The sequence below is a fragment of the Scomber scombrus genome, chromosome 9 (assembly GCF_963691925.1).
Source record: "Scomber scombrus chromosome 9, fScoSco1.1, whole genome shotgun sequence".
NCBI classification, from domain to species: Eukaryota; Metazoa; Chordata; class Actinopteri; order Scombriformes; family Scombridae; genus Scomber; species Scomber scombrus.
This window is the reverse complement of record NC_084978.1, coordinates 24,398,765-24,422,072: the sequence shown is the minus strand read 5'-3', so window position 1 is coordinate 24,422,072 and position 23,308 is coordinate 24,398,765. Positions and strand designations below refer to the sequence as shown.

General features: G+C 40.8%; 2 protein-coding genes across 2 annotated transcripts; both read left to right on the top strand.

Moving 5' to 3' along the window:
• Positions 1–661: 661 nt before the first annotated feature.
• On the top strand, positions 662–13,529 carry ints6l (integrator complex subunit 6 like). The gene is made up of 18 exons (XM_062425355.1): positions 662–929; positions 1,055–1,132; positions 4,481–4,630; positions 6,164–6,253; positions 6,392–6,575; positions 6,709–6,837; positions 7,323–7,486; positions 7,835–7,987; positions 8,228–8,360; positions 8,670–8,764; positions 8,872–8,982; positions 9,744–9,959; positions 10,097–10,223; positions 10,500–10,642; positions 10,727–10,958; positions 11,050–11,457; positions 11,568–11,661; positions 11,805–13,529. The coding sequence occupies exons 1-18, from the start codon at positions 765–767 to the stop codon at positions 11,905–11,907; spliced, it is 2,775 nt and encodes a 924-aa protein (XP_062281339.1). The 5' UTR covers positions 662–764; the 3' UTR covers positions 11,908–13,529.
• Positions 13,530–14,070: 541 nt separating this feature from the next.
• Positions 14,071–22,417, top strand: LOC133985687 (NLR family CARD domain-containing protein 3-like). The gene is made up of 11 exons (XM_062425354.1): positions 14,071–14,087; positions 16,064–16,156; positions 16,580–16,699; positions 16,915–17,028; positions 17,933–18,011; positions 18,174–18,402; positions 18,563–20,360; positions 20,454–20,627; positions 20,790–20,963; positions 21,687–21,733; positions 21,858–22,417. Exons 2-11 carry the CDS (start codon positions 16,068–16,070, stop codon positions 22,415–22,417), a joined length of 3,384 nt encoding a protein of 1,127 aa, XP_062281338.1. The 5' UTR covers positions 14,071–14,087; positions 16,064–16,067.
• Positions 22,418–23,308: the final 891 nt, after the last annotated feature.

The window sequence follows — 23,308 nt, the reverse complement described above, 5'->3', positions numbered from 1 at the left end:
CTAAAGTCCTCTGTTCATTTCGACTAATGATAGACAATTTCCAACAAAAATATTTTGTTACCTGGTTAGGCCATGCGTAGCCAAACGTTTTAATGTAACCATTTAATGCAACCATTGTCAAGGTATGGGGTTCAGCTGCAAGACACTTCCTTATTATCATATGTAGGCATATTTTAAAGATGCAGATACAAAGCTGACGGATACAAGTAACAGAAAAGAGAGGTTTGTGTGCATGCGTGTTTGTGTGTGTATTTGTTTGTATGTGTGTGTGTTTGGGGGGGGGGGGGGGGAGGGGGATAAATGGCAATACATTTCGGGTATGAGTATGACCTCTATCTACACCTGTCAACTGTGTGGTTTCAAGAAAGGCAGATACTTATAGTAAGGACAACACACATAACAAACAAAATAATGCACACCAGAGCCATTCACAGGTCTTGCTTTTGAATATTCGCCCGGTTGGCATGTAGGCAGATAACCATGGCGGCATATGTACACATTACAGACAGACCTATGTCAACCTCCATGTATGTTGATATTGAAGGGGGCGTGGTCAACGTGACTCGGCTCAGCCAATGGCGTTGCAGCGGAGGGAGCGGGGCGTTCCATTCGGTTAGGAGCAGAAGTTGAACAGCGCGAGCCGAGACAGAGCTCTGGAAAGGCGGTTAGAGAGAGGGCAGAGGCAACGGCCCTCTTCTGGAGGGGGGGCTTATTATAACAAATATATACACACGTGTGAACGGTGTGGCCGCACGATAGGTCATATGTGGATAACAATTATTTTTAGAAAAGCATACAACCGCGGCTATACATTTAAAATGCCTATTTTACTTTTCCTGTTAGACACGTCCGCCTCTATGAATCAGCGCACTTATTTGGGTACGACGTATCTGGACGTTGCTAAAGGCGCGGTTGAGGTCTTTATGAAGGTAAAGGAATGATTTTACCCCCGACTTTTCTCAGCAAGTATGCACCTTTTCGTGAGCTCTAGGGTTCCTTGGGCAAGATCGGTCGAAATTAATATATGTTGTTTTGGTTTTCTTGTTTTTGACAGCTGCGTGCCCGAGACCCGGCTAGTAGAGGCGACAGGTACATGCTAGTTACATTCGATGATCCACCATACGGAGTGAAGGTAATTAGCAACTGATACAATTATTACACTGTTACGCCCAACGTATTTTTCTGTCAGTGAGACTTTATTGTCCTTCTGGTTTGTAGCCAGTGTCGGGCGGTTTCCCGGTGGCGAAAAAAAACGGCTTTTTTTGCTCCAAATACCCGCAGACCCGGAGCTGCACTGCCTCCTAACATCCAGCGGACATTTTGCTTTTGTGTTGAGAAAACTCTCGGGCGTCGAGATGGAGGCGGAGAGATCTATTATCGCATATGACGTCGCTCTTTTTTTGACAGTACAATGTTTAGATTGGTCAAGAAGACCGCCAATCAATCTCTAACCCGCCCCTTGTATCATCCAAGCTTTACTATTGGCCAATGTGGGCTGAAAGTTGATAAGCCCTCTTCATCATGAGATTTTTTTCTGTATTTTTTATGAGTTCGCTAGAAGAAAATTATCATTATTCATATGATAATTACGTTTCATGCCGACACTATGAGCATTATGGCCCAGCATACAAAAAATACTCGGATTTGTCACACACCAAGGAAAAAACAATATTTATGCAACCTGTGAATCACTTTCAATTTCAGATCCTTCATGTCAGCAAAGCTATCCTCGCCACTCATCTATTGACTTGTTTTATGACCTGGCACCCATCTTTCTCTTAAGCTTTTCATGCCCAATAAAATGCAATCCTAAGTACCCACATGAATCCCTGAAGTTCCAGGTCTGCATCAGCTGCAGATCTTTAGTAGAAATCTCTTGGCTGTCTTAACTGTGTACAAACAACACACTGCTCTCAACACAGTATGCTGGAGGCAGACTCCATCCCATGTCATCAATGCTTGACGACACATAAAACACTTTGCTTTCCCATTAAATTGTTGACATATAGATTTTTTTTTGCATGCCTCATAAACACATTATTCTGCTAGGGCTCCAAAGTAATTCATTACTTCATCTTTAATAGTGTTTTGCTGGTGTGAGATTAAAAGATGATATAGAAGCATCATTGTTATATCATTTCAAGTTACAGGTTTCATGTAATAACTAGTTAATTCCATATTTCATGTTTTCATAATACTGTGAAATTTCCGAGCGCAAGTCACTGCGTCTTTCCAACAGCTGCAGCTTCTTATGGAGCCCCAGAGCAAAAGCAACACTGTCACAGTGTATCTCGTGATAACTGAATAACATAAGTATGTAAAAGCAATGTCATATTTTGCACTTCAAAGAAAATGGGAAATGTGTAAATAATTAAAAACATGTGCTCAGAGTATGATTGTAGAGCTAAGTTTAAAAGGATTAAAATACATTTTATTTTACCAACTGATTTGAGATAAAGTAAAGCAGCTTTCAGCATATTTATTCAGTTCAGTTAAACACTTTTTAATTGTCTGCTAGTGACAATTGTCCCTTGCTGGGCTCTGTTAGCTTTGATATAAGAAAAGGCTTTGAACAGTTAATATATAAAGAGATCTGTTGAAATCCACATTAGACTAAAAAAATCTAGATCAAACTGCTTTATTTTTTTAGACTGAAACACAAATTCACCAATTCACCATTACAGTCTATAATATATTATAATAATATAATCTATAGAAATATACATTTAATTTGCTCAAAAATAATTTTGACCAAATTACATTTATATCTACTTCTGTTGCAATGTAGTCAACTTTCAACGCTTAATTCTATAATTCATCACATTTTTTAAAGATATGACTTGAATAATTATTTAAATACCAAGTAATGTATTCAGTCAACCAATGCACAGTCTGGCTCAGTGCTGTAGTAGATACATAGAGTACTTCATCCTTCCCAAAGGGAAATCAAGTGAAAGTGTTACAGTAGCCACTTGATACAAAACAGTGAGGTAGGTAAAAGAAACAAATACTAAAATAAAATATTAAAATAAATAAAAGTAGAAAAGAGACTTGATATATAACTATAATATTATTACTAAGTGTAGTAACTCTTTATCGACTTCCATATTAAAACAGGACAAATAACCACCTCAGCACTTCAAACATTACTGCATCATGTTTATTGTATTGCTGTAGGTCTGTGAGCAGAGGAGGGTCATCATAAAACATGTGATGAGTGGATGCTGCTCATTGTTTTCACTCATAAATCCATATCATATGTAAATGTGGCAAACCAATCTAAGATGGGATTCTCCTGTTTTCAGGTGCCACTTGTCTGAGGTGTTTTACCTTCGTTGTAAAGTCTGCCCTCAACTCCTCTTCCTCCTGCTCCTCCTCTCTTTGTTTTTTACTGCCTCCTCCTTTGTTGTTCCTGTCTGCTTTGTACGCCGAGTATAATGATGAAAGGACAAGGTTATACTGAATGAGGCTACTCTGATTGCACAGTTACAGAGGCAATAAATTGTTGATGTAGAGTGAGAGAGAGAGAGAGGGAGAAAGAGAGAGAGGGAGAGAGGAAGTTGGGCGGGAAGAAAATAGAAATATTCTGTAGTCTGAATTATTGAGCACAGGCTAAGCCTTACATTACTGCTGGCCTACACGAGGGTCAGTGTCTGGGTTGTTACTCTGCTACAAGCCCAGCTGATGTGTTTTCACCTTCTGTTTTCAGCTGCTCAGTCGTGTTGCTCGTGTGACCTTTCGCATTCATTAAACATGTCGCACTTTTCCTAGAAATTCAACCCAAATCCTTTTGGAACGAGGATCAACAAACAACCAATCAACCAACATCTACTCCCTTGCCGCATTCAGAGCAAACATGCTGATACTAAAGCTTTTTTTTCTCCCTCTTGGTCTCCATCTCTCTCTCTCTCTCCATGTGTCTTTAGTCTCTGCCCCTCCCTCTCCCGATAAAGGAAGCGGTAAGCTCGCAGGTCATCCATAGATTAAGCATGAAGCTGCAGCAGTAAGGTACTTGACCTCCCCCGGAGGAAAGTCCACGAGCGGCTACACACCCACATCAATTCTCCTGTGTGAGAGTGTGTATCTCTTGTTACAGAGCAGGGGCAACAGTGGGATGTGTATTCATGTATAAAATGAGAGCCTTAAAAAAAAGAACCATCCGGCTCCAGTCTGCGTTTTCAAAATATTATCTTCTATTTCCAGAGCTCAGCATAACCTGATTTCATTTCATGGTCACTGTTATGTTGTGATGGATGCAGAATTAGGGGGCTGCTGAGATGTTGAGAGACATCAGTTTGCGGTAGTGTCAAGTGAACAAAACTCTCACTGTTTGTCTTTGTAATTACACAGTGTGGGTATCTGTGGGTGTGCGTCTATTTTGGTTGGTGGCTGTTCAGGCCGCTCTCTGCTCAGCTGTACGGCAGCGCATTTGGCACGCCGTTGGTTGATGCATGTATGTGTGTGTGTGTGTGTATTTCAGGCAGGCTGGAAGGAGAACCATGCTACCTTCATGTGCGAGCTGAAGAACCTGCAGGCATCTGGGCTAACTACACTGGGCCACGCACTTCGCACAGCCTTTGACCTGCTTAACCTCAACCGACTCGTCTCAGGCATCGACAACTACGGACAGGTACGTGGCACTAATGTCCTGTTGTCCAGTGTCAGCTGTTGCCATGAAAGAAACGTAGTGTCAAGTGTTTTTCTTTTAAAGTTTGACCATCATTTTAATTATTACTTATTTATAAAGAAAGTACTATTAGTTCATAAAACCTTCAGACATTTTAAACATTTTAACTACCATATACACATTGATCGATGAGATGATGATAAGTCTATGTTTTTTTGGTTGTGTTAATAGTAAAAATGAATCAGGCCACAGTGATCCATTAACCCTTTCTAGTGCAATCATTGAAATACTTGGACATTCAAAATGTCAACCCTAGATAGTTATCAGGGAGTATTACATGACTTTGTGTTCTTTTTTAGATTTGTATGTATCCAATCAAGGTCAATTGAGTTACCATATATGGTTCCTCGCCAGTCTAGGGTAAAACATTTTCCAAAAAGTCTATATTTAAAATCCACATGGTTCTACAAGCTCACAGAGAGGCATGGGGAGGCTATTTTGGATGTTTACAGTAGTTAACAAATTTAGTTATTTGCTTTAAAGGGTTAAATAACTTTTATTTTGATATCGACTGGGATCTATTTTCCCCTCTGAGGATGGGATTTTCAAACTGAGGATCATTTCTGTGAGGCCACGTCAGAAAATTCAACTTGAGGTCGTCAGAATAATACTGCAGCAGAAGCAGAGGTCACAAGAAAGGCTTTAGATGCCAGTTTAGATCCATGAAAAACTGACAATAACACAAGTGGAGGGCGCTGAGTGCACACAAGCAAGGCTTCACTTTCCAGAGCCAACCCTGTAAAAGATTAAAGTCCTTCTAACAAACCAGTGTGAATGTCAGCGCGGCGCTTTCCCTCACAAAGTCGACACACGTGTGCCTACTTTTCCCGGATAAATAAAGATTTTGATGAATACAACACAGCTTGCAGTTGGCTTTTTGCTTCTTTGGATTTAGATTGACTTTTGATTGCAGCTTAATCCACTCCATCTTGCCTCAGTTAGCCCTGTCATCAGCTGCTGGCACAAACACACGCTCACATCTTTTCTGCTCGAAGGCAGAGATGGATTACTACACTCCAGTTCTGTGCATCAGGAGTGTGTAAATCTACTTAGGCATTCTCTGTGTGTTCGAATTAGACAAGGCTGACCCCTACAGTACAGCAGCAGAGGCCTCCGTCCTCAGCGGGTAGCACAAGGACACATCTGACACAAAGCAAAGATAACAAGCTGCAGCACACGCTTCATATTAGCATGCAGGAGGCTCCCATAAATCTGACGCTAATACCACACTAATTACTGTTTTTAAGTCGACCTCTGTTTGAACATCAAACCCGCATTTTTCCATTACTCCAAGCATGAAAGAACTATTAGATTGAGTGTTTTAGGAGATGAGAATGTTTTTGCTACACAGGAACTAGAGCAGTGTGTTTGTGGTGTGGAACATAAAGACAGGGAAAGTGGATTAGCGAGAATGAATGGGGTCGCTGTTTGTCTGAGCTTGTAATTAACTGCTTGATGTTACCGTTTCTTCCTCAGGGCTGTAACCCCTTCTTCCTTGAGCCATCTGTGATCATCACCATCACCGACGGGAACAAGCTCACACACACCTCCGGAGTGCCAGACGATGTGAGAACACAAACAAACGCTCTAGTGGTGCTATGTAATGCACCACTGATGCTTATGCTGTTTGTAAATCTGAGCAATTGGTGACCTAAGACCTCATCTTCCATCTCCTCGTTTTTTTTTTTTTCTCTCTCTGTGTAGCTGCACCTGCCTCTAAACTCTCCTTTGGCGGGCAGCGAGCTGACCAAAGAGCCCTTCCGCTGGGACCAACGTCTGTTCGCGCTGGTGCTGCGGCTGCCGGGAGCAGCCACACCAGACAACGAGCAGCTCGGTAGCGTCCCAACCGATGAGTCTGCCATCACCCAAATGTGTGAAGTCACTGGAGGTTCGGCATTCTCTTTAGTTTTCTCCTCTGTTGTATTTACAGCTGAATGTTTAAAGTCACAACTCGCCCTTTATTCTTTTTTTTAAGTAGCGTTCGCATGTTGATGTTGCGATCCCGTTTTTCCCTCACGCAGGTCGATCATACTGCGTGCGGACGCAGAGGATGTTGAACCAGTGTTTGGAGTCTTTGGTCCAAAAAGTTCAAAGCGGTGTCGTCATTAATTTTGAGAAAACCGGGCCCGATCCGCCTCTAGCCGGGGATGGTGAGTTATTGAGCCAAAACAGCTGTTCCTTTGTGCAAATCTTGTTGTTAAAAAATCCCATTACAGTTTTATTTAGACAAAATGTTTAACTACTCTGGTATGTTTTTATTTAGTATCTTATCACATATTATACAGTTAGCTGAAATACAGATACTATGGGCTGTAAAACATAAGAAAGCAGAAGGATCTCTGTAGTGCAGTTTGACACTAAAAGGAGAACTGAGTTCATGTTCTGTATCTAAGCAGTGTGAAAATAATTTTATGTACAAGAAGATCCTCCTTAAATCTTCACAACTACTGAAATACTTTGACTTGTACAAGACTGAATTGGTGAAGTGGTGTTATTTTAGGTACCTGAGAGAGCTCAAAAATATTTAACACAATGATATAAAAGTGAATTGACGTCTGAGGTTGTTGAGTTTCATGCAGCTGCAACCACAGCTTTTCACACATTTGACTGAGAAGTGTCCTCTCTGGTTTTACAGAGAATTCTGTGGAGTCAGGTCGTCCCGCGTCATCTTTCAGCACTCAGCCGTGGCACAGCTGCCACAAACTCATCTACGTGCGGCCGAACCCAAAGACGGGCGTGCCGGTCGGCCACTGGCCCATACCAGAGTCATTCTGGCCAGACCAGAACTCTCCAACTCTGGTGAGAGATCTGAGCTGCATCATTAACTTTAGTCAGGACTGTGTATGACATGAAACACTTCCTCTTTCATTATTTTTAATGTCTGTATGTGTTCTCTGTAGATGTTGACACGCATTTACACACAAACTTGCTCTTTGACTTTCACTTTGTCTCTTTGTTTCTCTCTTTAATCGTCAGTCCTCTGTTTCTCTAACATACCAATCACTTTGATTTACAGTTAATGTAATGAAGTGTCCTGCAAACTCACTCTTTTTTTCTATTCTATCTGTTTTAAAAGTACTTTTAATAATTTCCTCTCTCCGCTGCCTATCTCTCTCTCTCTCTCTCTCTCTCTCCACCTGCTCTCAGCCGCCTCGCACCGCTCATCCCACGGTACGTTTCTCGTGTGTGGACTGCGAACCCATGGTGATAGACAAGCTTCCCTTCGACAAGTACGAACTGGAGCCCTCTCCGCTCACCCAGTTCGTCCTGGAAAGGAAGTCTCCACACATGTGCTGGCAGGTAGGGTAGACACATTCACTCACCCATCAGCTCTGACGGCTGTGTGATGTCTCACTAGTGTTGCCTCAGGGACTTTTCTGCAAACAACACACAATGAGATTGCTAGATTTATTAAAATATCTTTTCAGCTTTTTGACAGGTGTGAATTAGTAATAAGCCACAGAGCAACAGAGGAATATAAAATTCTGTTTGCTTGACTTATTTTTCAAAAGTGCGTTTACCTTCTCCTTTTGTCCTCAGGTGTTTATTAGCAGCAGTGGGAAACAAAATGACCTGGGCCAGCCGTTCGGTTACCTTAAAGCCAGCACCACTCTCACATGTGTCAACCTCTTTGTCATGCCTTACAACTTTCCAGTCCTTCTCCCACTCCTCGGTAAGACATATAATAAACCTTTTCTTTTCTTCTCTAAAGCAGCCTCAAAACTTGTGGGTCAGTAGGTCTGAGCTGATTTCCAATTTAAAAACGTTTTTCTGGGACACATCTTCATCTGGAAGCCTTTTCTTTCAGTCATCAGTTATAAACATAATCACAAAATAACTTGCAACATTATAAACTCTTACTTCTTAATAATTGTAAGAAATAGTCATTGTAACGAGGATTCTTTCAAGTAGTGTATGTTTCGATGATTGTTTTGGAGTCACTGCTTAAATGTTAACGCATTCATTCTTTGTCTTCTTTCAGATGATTTGTTTAAAGTGCACAAACTAAAACCCAACCTCAAGTGGCGACAGTCGTTTGAGATGTACCTGAAGACCATGCCTCCATACTACCTCTTGGTAAACTAATGTCACTTCTCCCACTGCCTGCAGTAAATCCTTCAATCACATTTTCTTTTTTGCACATAACTAACAATCCTCAATGTCCTCTCGCTATCTTTCGACAGCCCTTAAAAAAGGCGTTAAGGATGATGGGTGCACCTAATCTGATAGCGGACACCATGGACTGCGGCCTGAGTTACAGTGTCATCTCCTATCTGAAGAAGCTCAGCCAGCAGGTGAGCACACAGGTTTAGTAGGCAGGGTGACCTGTCGTGACACATGGACGTGTTTCCTCCTCTCAAACTCAAAACATCAGATGGAATCTCTAAACTGATCAACCAGTCTTTTAATATTTAAAGGCAGTCATTTAAATTACACAAGGCAACAATAAACATCATCATCATAAGTAACATTAGTAATATTTTAAAACAAAGTAATAAAACAAGCCTATATTTCAGTTATAACCACACAAAATGCTTGTTTTTCATGTAGAATCAACTCATTAAACATTTCACCATGGATATTAATACAGCATGTAGGCCTGTCAAAATAATTATCCACTTTTCGTACAATAACGTAACTATCGATATCATCATGTCTATATATGGACATATCGTATGATACGTGGACATGACTATGAACATTTTTTTTACCTCAATATTGCCGCACTTCACATTAGCAGCCAAGAGGCTATTCATATTCTAACAGCATGTACATGAATAGGCATGTCATTTATGTGGTCAAAAAATTACAGATTGAACCTTTAAATGTGGACTTATATTTGTGTCTTTGCTGAAACATTGACAATGTGATGCACGTTAACAAATTTAAACTTCTAATGTAATATATCTCAGACACTGTCACCCAGACATTAGGAAAGCAAAATAATAAAATACACATTTTTTATATCACTGTGAACATAATGCAAATTGTTTGAATTCAGACAGTCGACTTTTTAGTAAAAAATAGTCTATTTCCTTCTCTTGTTGGTATCAAGGCAAAGATAGAATCGGACCGTTTAATCGTGTCTGTGGGGAAGAAGGCGCCCCAGGAAACAGGCATAAAGGTGAAGAACCACTCCAACTCGCTGTCTCTGGCCCACCGGAGAGACTTCAAGCAGTTACTTCAGGGAATCACCGGGGAGGGGCCGCTCCGTCCGGTGGACATGAACTTCAAGGAGTTTGCCGGCTTCCAGATCGCCCTGCTCAACAAAGTAAGTTTAAGACAGCGAGATCTCCTGAAGAACCACAACATACAGTATTTCATGATGTGGGCAGAAAACGTTAGAGGAAAACACAAGGAGAGGGCAACGTTTGGCGGGTTTTCTCTAAATATACGATGTGCTCACAGGATTTAAAGCCTCAAGCGTATCGAAACGCCTACGACATCCCGAGACGCAACCTTCTGGATCAGCTCACCCGAATGCGCTCCAATTTGCTGCGGACATCACAGAAACTGATCAGAGGGCAAGATGAAGGTACAGAATACTATCCTGACACTCAACAGAACATCCCTTGAATTTTAGTTTAATGTCAGTTGATCTTCTCAGTGTTGAGTTTACATCACATGAGGTCAAGAGAGGAAGTTTAATTGTCATCTTGAAACCTTAACCCAACCTCCTGACTGTGCAAACACACATTTTTCTTCTTAAATTAAAGGTTTCATCGAAACACATCAATGATGACCCTCTAAATACACTAACTAGTTATTGCAGTATTTTGAAAATACTAATATCATTTCCTGTTGTTGTTAGACTACCTTCACAGTATTCCAGTGGCTCAGATGGGAAATTATCAGGAATATTTAAAAATGATGCCGTCCCCTCTGAGAGAGATCGATCCTGATCAACCTAAACGGCTGCACACGTTTGGGAATCCGTTCAAGCAGGACAAAAAGGTAATAATATACGAACATAGAAAAATGATTAAATATAACAAATATGAATGTTGTGTCATATTTAGTCTTCTGTGGTTATCTCAGGGGATGATGATCGATGAAGCAGATGAGTTTGTCGTGGGCCCTCAAAACAAAAAAAGAGGAAATTCCAGTGATTCCAATTCAAGTACTACCATGAAGAGAAGGCGGAGCATGTCCCCACTGCTGCGGCGGCCTCAGACTCCACCAGGAAACACGAACCATGTGGTGGCTGGAAAGAGTCCGGCAGGAGTTCAAGGGCAGCAGAACCTCCTTAAACCTATCCCGCAGCACAAAGGTAGGAATCAAGACAGAGCATGATTACCTGTGCTGTGCTGTATGATATGAAATGGATGTTTTAAATCTTTTTTTTTTTTAACCCCCTGCAGGAGTGGACAGCAACAACGCTGTGGTCACCGAGAGCAATGGTGACAGGGCTCTCGGGCCTGACTCGGGGGAGATCTGGCCCGCTGAGATGGACGCAGCACCACCGGAGAACGCATCCTTGCTGAGCCTGGAGGAGAAGGTCGGGCTGGAGGCTGCAGACCCGGTGGAGGAGGAAGTGGACGTGACGGAGGAGAGGCTCGAGGAAGAACATCCGAACGAGCAGCCGCTGGAGGAGAAACTCAACTTTGAACGGCTGAGTCCGCAGAGCCAGCTAGAAAGCGATGAAGGTGAAGCTGAAGCTGAAGCTGACCCGTTCGAGTCCAGTGAGACCATATTCATAGCCCCACTAGATGGCAGCCATGCGGAGCTGCGGTCTCAGGTCATCAAGGAGGTCCGCAAACCAGGACGAAGTGAGTGTGAGGCAGTGCAGTGGGTCACATGTTAGGAACAGCAGAAACAAACTTATCTGTTAAAGAAGGAGTCATATTGAATATCTGTTTGTGTGTGTGTTTTTTCTCAGACTATGAAGCAATACTGGGACTACTGCAGCAGGTCAAAGGACCGGTTAATGTACAGAAGTTCTTCATCCAACATGCTATCAAAGAGGCTTCCAGGTAAAGATACAAGGAATAATTTTGGGTTGGGTCACATGACACAGAACATGCCTGTTTACACTGCACTCATTTTCATAGTCTATTAAAGTAGCTTTGCCCCACGTGCTTTCCTGGATTTCTAATTCTCTCCGCCTCTGCGCCAGGTTCAAGAAGCGGGTACTGATCCAGCAGCTGGAGACGCTCCTCACCGAGTTGGACGAGAAGCACGCAACATCTTCACGGCTTCCCAATGATCACGGCAGATAGTTTCGCTGCTAGAAAAAAGGAATTCCTTCCTTTTTTTATTTTTTCATAAGAACACTGTGTCAAGTGTTGGATAAACCACCTTAAGAGACGTCCTTGTTGAGCAGCCTCAAAAAGACCAATTGGGGAACTTTAGTGAGGGAGAGGACAAATGCACTGATAGCAGATGCTTCAACGCTCCACGTGCTGTTACATCACTTCCTGTTAAAAGGGGGAAGGAAGAGGTTTCACCGGAGGAGGGGCCTTCAGGATCCAACCGCCGGGGGATGAGGAAAGAGACTTTAAATATAATCCCCTTTGTACTGACAGATGCCTTAAACATCCATATGGCTTTTGTCTGTATCGGCACATTAACTCAGTAGACACACACACACTCCGTCACACACACACGTACAATAAGCCAACAGATCCCTGAATGGCGGAGCGAGGGATAAACAGGAGTATTCCTGATTTTCTTTAAAAGCAGACCTTTCTTCAGCTGGTCTGAAAAGAGTTTGTGGGACTGCAACAAATCTTTTTACGAGTAATAAAATGTTTCACAGATCTGTTGCTGACAGGACAAATCTGCTCTGGTATATTTTTTACCTTCATTGGGATGCACTGATGTTTATTTCGTTCCCAAACTGATGCTGTTATCCAATATGTTCCCATTCCTACTTGCTGATACTGATAATGTCATTTTATATTGTGATAGCAATATATACATGTTTCAAATTCAATTAAGAAATCATTGATAAAATAACCAGATGCTACTGCCTGTCTTTGTTTAATCCAGACAAAATACACAACAAATGAAGGTACTTCATCACATTGATGCAAACATACTGCATATCCAAAACATGCCAAATTCAACAGATAGACCCTAGTATGAATGGTGTAGCAAAACCTCAAATGATAGACAGATATCTCTAATCTCACAGTACATGTTGTCATATCGCACAACCCTAATAACATTTATTTAAGTTTAAACATCACACATGCCAGTCTTAAGGTAAGGTAAATAAATGGCTTTTAAATGTTCTAATGTTAATTTGTGTACAAATTGGACAGCTATATTGTGTATGGATACACTCCTGGAGACAGACTTCATATTATAGTGTATGCATTATTTTATAGATGTATCTGTGTTGAAGGCTCTTGCACAACACTGTCAAACATGAAACAGGACAGTTACCTGCCATTATAGCAATAGATCTCATGTTCAGGACAACTTGTATGCAGCTGTTGGTGTCCACTTGAGGCGACCCCTCCACTCCCCAACACACACACACACACACACGTTCTTCCACAAACCCTCCATTGTTAAGCAGAATTCCGACTTTATTCGAAGGAATTTCTGCGTGTGTCCGGACTCAGTCGCCACCTGTTGTTACACATTTCACATAAACCCGAGTCAGCAGCCCTCCTCTGTTTCTCTCCTTGTTTTTACGACAGATGTACACTACTTTTTAAATGTTCATAAATAAAAATAGATTATTTTTGTGAATTTGTTTATTTCAGAGTTTAAGAAATATTTTGGAAGCCAATTTTGTAAACTGTTAAATGCATATATAAAGTGGAAAGTTTATTGAGCTACTGTCTTTTTACAAAATGAATAAACCACAAGTAGAATGGTGTCTGCTGCTTTGTGTGTCACTCTGTTTATTTCTAACTGAATACAGAATGTTGTCTTTTTTTTTTTTACAAATTAATTTTCTATAAATGGGTTAATGTGTTTCTATCCACAGATGTGTTTACTGAATCTTACCTGCATTTTCTGTGATTAAGAGGAGTAACAATATAAGAAAATAATAAGTAATTGTGTCTGATCTTCTGATTTGCATAAGTGTTTGTGGCCTTTTGGCATTTTACTTTATACGGGCCCATAATTTATAAAATGAACATCATGCTGCATTTAAGAATACATGAAAGTAGTAATGGAGACCATAAACTCATTAGTAAAGTGAGAATTAGGGTCATTTTCTTATAGACTTCTATACAATGGGCTTCTTTTTGTAGGCAGTGGAGTTTCCCCCTGCTGGTCATTATAAAGAATGCATGTTTAAAGCACCTTCACATTTGCTTCATTTCTCAATTTTTCAGACCCAGGAATATTGGGTTTGGAAGGGAGGGAAGATAAAATAAGGAACTACAGTTTCATTTTCTCTTATTGCGGTGGCGCAGGTTCATTACTCCATCTAAAGGTAACGTAACTAACAGTTTTCAGAGTTTTATAATTGAGTAGCTCTTTGTTCATGTTGTGAGCAGTAACATAACTGTTATTAATAACTAAACTCCCAAAGAAAGCAGAAATCTGCCGTTTGGATGTTAAAAATTGTCGTTAGTAATTAATAATGAACTCACACCGGCGGAAACATTTTGTAGTTGAGTCTGAAAGTGGGGAATAATAGCTGAAGTTAGTTCATACTTAGTAGTTGAATACAATGTTATTACCTATTGTGTTTCAGCACTTACTGATAAGTGGTGGTAGGTCATTCTCTGAATCAGCCTGTGGAGGAGGCGGAGATGAGCCGCTGCTTCCCCGTTATCTGAGACTCTATGTGCGGTTAGATTAGCTTTAACCTCCCGTGTGGTTATGTCATTGTATTTACTCTAAAGGACTGACGGGTAGACAGCAGTATGTAGGGCGTTCAGTAAGTGATGAGGGGCCACTACATTTTTTTAATATTAAATAAATAACCGTGGTCCTGTTGAGAATGACAGCACTGGGTCATAAGACCAGTTGCATCAGAGCACTTATTAACACCCCTCCCACATGAAGTAGTCGCCTTTATACATTTGTCTGCGTTTGTAATTTAAAATAGGCTACTGACTCCATCACTTTACTTAAGAAGAAGATAAACACAGCCTCTATTTTTCCTGTAACACAATTTTTTTTACAGCAAACAAACCACTTTTGATCCATGTACTGCTGTTCACAGATCCTTAAAAATCAACAAGGACAAATTAGATAAAGTGGACATGTACAAACTGCATCTCACTTCCATGTTGGCAACACAAAGATATTAACTTTACTGGACTTTGAACGCAGGTTTGGTTGATAGGTTTTTACTCATCTTTCTGTACTTCTCATTAGAATTGATTTCCTCTGGTTGCGTAAGAAGAAACTCAATGATGTCATTTGTATTAACACAGACAGAAGTGCACAATTTTGTCGACAGGATGGGTTCACAATCAGGATCCCAAATGAACACTTACAATGTAAGGGATGGGAATCCTCCGTCTGTGCAATAATGTATTTAACAGTTTACCTGAAGTTAATATAAAGCTTCAACTGTCCATATGAGTCAAATCAAGTAGATATGTTTCAACGTCACAGTCTTTTTAGTGTCAAAGTCCCTCTTTATGTTACTATACTTCCACCACAGCTCAACAGGGAAACACAAAGAGGGAATTTGATGTTAAAAAGACTTGTGTTGTTAAATGACAGAAATGTTGGCCAGATGTGTTTAAGACTGGTCTTTTGTCTGTCCCTCCTCCTAGTCAGGTGGAGCCCGGACTCTTCTCTTTTGTTACAGTTTCCTTGACTAATTCCAGGAAACATCTCACCTGTGTCAAACGCTTTTCTGAAAACGTACAGTTGAGAGTCTTTGTCTTCAACAGTTTGGACTGTATGAACTGAAAGTTTAAGATGCAGTGATGCAGAGATGTAGAGTGACTCTTTAGTTTTACTAGTTGTCATATTTCAGTTGTTAAGGATTCTCAGCAAATATTTTTCATCCTAGTTTTTGTAAATGTAATGCAGTAAGACTAAGACGATGTCATGTCTGATTAGTCAGTTTTTCTCCTTTTGTAATCACATCTCATCTGTAACCAAACTATCAGCTGTCTCAGCTTTAAATGTTGTTTTTGGTTTGTTTTTTTTAACATACTGAAAATTATGAATATTAATAATTAAACTTCCAGTCAAATTGAGTCAGTAATGTGTCAGTGAATGACTGATGGTAGAAATAGAGCCGCTGATTGTAGCATTCTCTGCCTAACACTACTATCTGGCTGCATTCACACTTACACATAACAGAAAGTAACTGCCAATCACAGGAGGAGCAGCTGATATTTAGGATTTTACAGGAGACATGATGATGATGAAAGGATGATTTATGTTTCCACTTCAAATGAACTTAGAAAGTGTATGCGACTGATGTGGATGTGACTTCAGCAGCATGGATCAGTATGAGGACAGAGAGGAGGGAACCCTTCCCTCTAAAAGCTCTCTGTGTGGGGAACATGACAGCCAGACCAAAGCTGAGAGGTAAGATGAGGATCTCTAAGGCCCCATTCATACATGGTATTAACATGTGATCTGTATTTGGATGCATTATCTAGATAATGACATTCAATCAATCAAACTTTGCATTTCACACCTGCCTGGTATTCAAATGTGTTATTGCTGTACGGATTCCATTTACACCTGCCACCGATCACAATGCAAGTCTGACCACTTTCCAATGTGCTCTGAACAATCGGATCACATTCTGATCACAATGAGTTCTGAGTGCATTTACAACTGTGTTAATATGTATTTTCCCATATCCAGATAATATAGCCAGAGACAGATCACAATTTAATGCCAGGTGTAAGTGAAGTATATCAGCCCATGACTGTTCTCCACTCACATCAATCCACCATCATTATTCCCATTCAAAGCTCTGTGTGTGTTTTGTTGACGATCAAGGAGGCAGCACAGACCAGACTCTGCTGGACCAGAGCATGATCCTGGATCTGGATCCTTCAAGAACGACCGGTCAAAGGGTGTCATTGTTCATTTAAAACAACAACATTTATCTGATAAAAAGTAAGTTGTTCGCAGTATTAAAATCAGGATAACAATGATAAATTCTCACTTTGATTATTAAAAATTCTCAGAATTAATTGATATTTTTCATTTTGGTTTGTTTACGTTTATATAATAAAAAAGCTACAATTACATATATTCAAAATGTCTTCATCCAGCAAGAATTTTACTGAATATGGGAGGTCTAATAAAACTATTAAATGTTTCTCTTTCAGCATCCATCAGAGACCAGACTCTGCTAGACCTGAACCCAGCTGTGTGTCCTTCAAGAGCAACCGGTCAAAGGGCGTCATTGTTAATTTAAAACAACAACATTCATCTGATAGAAAGTAAGTTGTCCTCAGTCTTAAAATCAGCCCTTACAGACAGGGTCAGACATTTGGCAGGGGGCCAGAGTAAATCTGCTACTCCTTTGCATATATAGGACACAGTTGAGGTGGTTTAGACATTTGATCAGAATGATTCCTTGCATATCCTTGCATAGCCTTATGCTACTGCCACCCAGACCTACTTACACTGCAGAAAATGGGTGAATGGCTACATCGGATGAAATTTTTTTGTAAGTGAATATGGTCTAAGTGAGATAGTATGGACTGAGGTGTACATTCCACAATTGTAATAGATTACAACGAAGCAAAGAATCAATTGATGCAGAATTGAGGTTTGTCATTCAGTTCATTTCTAGAACATAAACTTCACGAGGCATTATCCTTTAGATGAACAATCAAAGAGAGTGTGAGACAACAGAAATGTGTTTTTATGTTGCTGTTGGTTGGAGGTAGGCAATCATATCTGTGTGAGTTGATAGTTATAGGTATTCAAAAAGTGTTTTCCATTTTTGGCGAAGAACCACTGAAAAGGGCCAGCCAGTCTAGTATGGACAGTGAAACATGTTTTTACACTGTTTTATGTGTTTAAGTGTTTGATCAAATATATTAGCAGCACATATATTTTCTCGGTACAGTTCAGAATCTGTTTCTTTATCAGGAGGAAGACGGAGAAACAAGACTGCACTGAACCCAGCTGTGTGTCCATGAAGAGTGACCAGATTGAAGAGCAGCCTTTTAATTCAAGGAAAAGGCACTGCTCTCTTGATCAAAGGTAAAGATTTAAAACTGATAATGAAAAGGAGATGATTTGATATCATCAACAGTGTTTCCTGTGGGAAACACTGTTGATTCATTCTGTGTGGACAGACATAATGTGAGCTCATTCTTCATAATTCCTCCACAGAGTGGACCAGAAGAGCTCAGAGATTTCCAATGGTCAATCTGCCCAGCAGCACCAAACAAACCTGGACTCCATATTTGTGGTCTGTACATGTATAACAACTACTTCTACATCCATTCTGTTCACAATCATCTCAATGCTGCACTTGGTAGACCAATGTATTGTCAGTCTCTCCGACATGGATCTGATGTTTGTTTCCATGATTTTAGTTTGAATGTGTCATTCATATGGTATTGTGTTCTAGCTGCTGGAAGAGAACATCGTTCATTTTGTAAAGGCCGAGTTGAAGAAGATGCAGAAAGATCTGAATTCAGATCACTCGGAATACTTAGAAAGTCAGAGGGAGGATGAGAAGGAGTTGGATAAGGAGGAAGTTGAGAAGAGCAGGAGCAGCAGAGAGGCATTTCTGAAGATCACGCTGCACTTCCTGCGGAGAATGAAGCAGGAGCAGCTGGCTGACTGTCTGCAGAGCAGTAAGAGGTTTCTATAATGATTTAACATGATGGATAAATGAGACATTTACTAAAGTCTCAAGAGATAGAGAAAAACATGTTCATATAATCATTCTTTAGAGGAATTAGACTGTATTAACTGTAATTAATCAATTATTGATCTTATTCTACATTTATTCAGAAACTCCTGGTGTAGTTTGTCGGCGTAAACTCAAATCTGGCCTGAAGGACAAGTTCCAGTGTTTGTTTGAGGGGATCGCTAAAGCAGGAAACCCAACCCTTCTGAATCAGATCTACACACCGCTCTACATCACAGAGGGAGGGACTGCAGAGGTCAATGATGAACATGAGGTCAGACAGATTGAAATAGCGTCAAGGAAACCAGTCACACCAGAAACAACCATCAGACATGAAGACATCTTTAAAGCCTCACCTGGAAGAGATGAACCAATCAGAACAGTGATGACAAAGGGAGTGGCTGGCATTGGGAAAACAGTGTTAACACAGAAGTTCACTCTGGACTGGGCTGAAGACAAAGCCAACCAGGACATACACTTCACATTTCCATTCACTTTCAGAGAGCTGAATGTGTTGAAAGAGAAGAAGTACAGCTTGGTACAACTTGTTCAACACTTCTTTACTGAAACCAAAGAAGCAGGAATCTGCAGGTTTGAAGAGTTCCAGGTTGTGTTCATCTTTGACGGTCTGGATGAGTGTCACCTTCCTCTGGACTTCGACAACAATGAGATCCTGACTGATGTTACACAGTCCACCTCAGTGGATGTGTTGCTGACAAACCTTATCAGGGGGAAATTGCTTCCCTCTGCTCGCCTCTGGATAACCACACGACCCGCAGCAGCCAATCAGATCCCTTCAGAGTGTGTCGACATGGTGACAGAGGTCAGGGGGTTCACTGGCCCACAGAAAGAGGAGTACTTCAGGAAGAGATTCAGAGATGAGGAGCAGGCCAGAACCATCATCTCCCACATCAAGACATCACGAAGCCTCCACATCATGTGCCACATCCCAGTCTTCTGCTGGATCACTGCTACAGTTCTGGAGGATGTGTTGAAAAGCAGAGAGAATGGAGACTTGCCCAAGACCCTGACTGAGATGTACATCCACTTCCTGGTGGTTCAGTCCAAACTGAAGAACATCAAGTATGATGGAGGAGCTGAGACAGATCCACACTGGAATCCAGAGAGCAGGAAGATGATCGAGTTTCTTGGAAAACTGGCTTTTGAGCAGCTGCAGAAAGGCAATCTGATCTTCTATGAATCAGACCTGAGGGAGTGTGGCATCGATATCAGAGCAGCCTCAGTGTACTCAGGAGTTTTCACACAGGTCTTTAAAGAGGAGAGAGGGCTGTACCAAGAAAAGGTGTTCTGCTTCGTTCATCTGAGCGTTCAGGAGTTTCTGGCTGCTCTTCACGTCCATCTGACGTTCATCAACTCTGGAGTCAATCTGCTGGCAGAAGAACAAACATCCCAGAAGTCTGAAGATAAACAAAAATCTGCAATGACACAGGTCTACCAGAATGCTGTGGACAAGGCCTTACAGAGTCCAAATGGACACCTGGACTTGTTCCTCCGCTTCCTCCTGGGTCTTTCACTGAAGACCAATCAGACTCTCCTACGAGGTGTGCTGACACAGGCAGGAAGTAGCTCACAGACCAATCAGGAAACAGTCAAGTACATCAAGAAGAGGATCAATGAGGATCTGTCTGCAGAGAGAAGCATCAATCTGTTCCACTGTCTAAATGAAGTCAATGATCGCTCTCTAGTGGAGGAGATCCAACAGTACCTGAGTTCAGGAAGTCTCTCCACAGATGAACTGTCTCATGCTCAGTGGTCAGGCCTGGTCTCCATCTTACTGTCATCAGATAAAGATCTGGATGTGTTTGACCTGAAGAAATACTCTGCTTCAGAAGAAGCTCTTCTGAAACTGCTGCCAGTGGTCAAAGCCTCCAAAAAAGCTCTGTAAATACACAGCTTTATTCATTATTATTATTATTCATTTAAATAGTCTTTTCAGCTGAAAAACAATAACAACTTCATACTTGTTTTTTTCAGGCTGAGTGTCTGTAACCTCTCAGAGAGAAGCTGTGCAGCTCTGTCTTCAGTTCTCGTCTCCCAATCGTCTTGTCTGAGAGAGCTGGACCTGAGTAACAACAGCCTGCAGGATTCAGGAGCAAAGATGCTGTCTGCAGGACTTGAAAGTCCACACTGTACACTGGAAACTCTCAGGTCAGGATTCAAACACGTTGTTATTAAACTGTAGCAGTAGAGAATTACCTCATGCAGATTTTTCACCTCTTTGATTCAGTTATTCTCTTAGTTAGTTTGTATCTGACTGCACACTGCAGTATTCTCTGACTGTCTGACGTGTGTCGTTTTGTGTGTTTGCAGACTGTCGGGATGTCTGATTAAGGAAGAAGGCTGTGCTTCTCTGGCCTCAGCCGTGAGCTCTAACCCCTCCCATCTGAGAGAGCTGGATCTCAGCTACAATCAACCAGGAGACACAGCAGTGAGGCTGCTAAATGCTGGAGTGGAGGATCCACACTGGAGTCTAGACACACTCAGGTATGGAGAGACACTGTCTGGTAGAGGAGAAAGAGTTGGAGATTTTCATAATTGTGAGACGTGTTACACTGTTTTCTGTGAACCAACAGTTTGAGGGACCTGCTAAGTAAATTCACTTCTGTTGGTGAATGTTTTTTATCATGTTTTATCAGTACAAAGCCAGTTTGGATGCATTTCTCATGCTTGACTTTGTCATGTATCAGATAGTTAGTCAGACAGTCTCTTGAGATCACAATCTCTTTCTCAAGAGAGACCTGTGTACAAGAATAAACATATACAGTTATGGAGTAACAAAATATACAAAGACATTTGAATTTAAATTTTAGGGGGTAAAGAGGAGGTGTAATCATTTTTCAAGGATTCCACTGGTGGCTAAAACTCTGACAGGTCAGATTATTGGCTGATTTGACTGTCTTCCAATCAGCATCTCAAATAATAACAGCTTCAAAATGTTTGGGGAAAACAAGTCAAGTCATTACTATAAGTTTTATTGGGAGAATTTTAACACGTATAAGTGTTAGATTAAGAGTCCATAAGGACATATTAAATTATGTTCACAAATACTTTGGTTATTTATAAATCAGGTTGCCTGTAAATGTTGAAAGTTAAACCTGATTAGCTTCAACCAGGGTTTCAAAAGGATTTGATTCAGATAGGATAAAATGCTATCAAAACCCAACCCCACGTTTGAACAGAATAATAATAAAAAAACCCTCCTTTCAGAGTGCAGCCTGCTGGAGACCGATGGTTGACACCAGGTCTGAGGAAGTGTAAGTGTTTTTTTATTTCATTCATGAAAACAAACTTCAAACTGTGAAATCATTCAATCAGGTCCTAATGGGAATTAAAATGAGCAATAACTGTAGCTGTATTGTGTTTTGTTCTCTCCATCAGATGCCTGTGAACTCACGCTGGATTCAAACACAGTAAACACAAAACTCAAACTGTCTGACAACAACAGGAAGGTGACATATGTGGAGGAGGATCAGTCCTATCCTGATCATCCAGACAGATTTGAAGTCTGGCCTCAGCTGCTGTGTAGAGATAGTCTGACTGGTCGCTGTTACTGGGAGGTTGAGTGGAGTGGCAAGGGTTACGTATCAGTGACGTACAGAGGAATCAGAAGGAGAGGGCGCAGTAATGACTGCAGGTTTGGAGGGAATGATCAGTCCTGGAGTCTGTACTGCTCTGATAGTGGTTACTCTATCAATTGCAATAATACTGGAATAGTCATCCCATCTTCCTCCTCCTCTGTCTCTAACAGAGTAGCAGTGTATGTGGACTATCCTGCTGGCACTCTCTCATTTTACAAAGTCTCCTCTGACACACTGATTCACCTCTACACCTTCAACACCACATTCACTCAACCTCTTTATCCTGGGTTTGGATTTGGGTTTGGGGTAGGGTTCTGGGCTGGTAAGTGTGGCTCCTCATTGTCTCTGTGTTCTCTGTAGGACGGAGAGTCTCCTGTTGGAGAAACATTCTTGTTATTTGGTACCAACCTGATCTCTCACTGGTTGTAAATGCATTGTATAACCCAGCAGATTGGACAAATAAAAACAAAAGATCCATCTGATGAAGACCATATTACCACAATGTCCCAAGATGGATTCTGTCAGGGGAACTTTGTTGCATGTCATATCCTTCTCTCTGTTACCATATTTCCAGTTAGCATCTCCACTTATCAATCTTTAAGGGCAAAAGGGCAAAACTATTCTTAAATACAAAGTATCTTGTTTACATGAGTTATATCACTAGAGCAGAAAATGTTTTGTGCTGATTTTTTAAATAGTTTTTTACTTTTTTATTATTATTGATGGTGTAACTTTTTTGCAATTATCTTTAAACTATGTTTACTTTCATGTTTCAGATGTACAAATAATTTGTGGATTATCAATATATCAAAGTGATCGTTGCAATATTTATTTCATTGTATTTGAGCATGGCTTTGAACATCTGAATTGTATCCTATTTAACTGTAACAGTCCAAATTTTTCAAACCCACCTGTTTTACCTTGATGGGTTTTGTAGTGTAACTGTAAGGCACGGATGAGATTCAAACCCATGGTTTGCAAGACTAATACCTTACCACTCACCACCCTGTTAAACTTGCCCAAACTCAGGGTAAAAAAATGGTCATCACATTCAATGACCACCTGCTTTCACTTTTTGTGAAGTTTACCAACTTTTGTCTAGCAGAGGTAGTATTCCCGCTCCCAAAATGAGCTACGAGGGGGCGAAAAAAAAGGTTCTGACAGCCTTGTAAAATCAGTATGCTTTTATTAAATTAAAAACAATCTGTTAAATCTTAACAAAATGTAAAATGAAGGAGAAATTCAACTTCA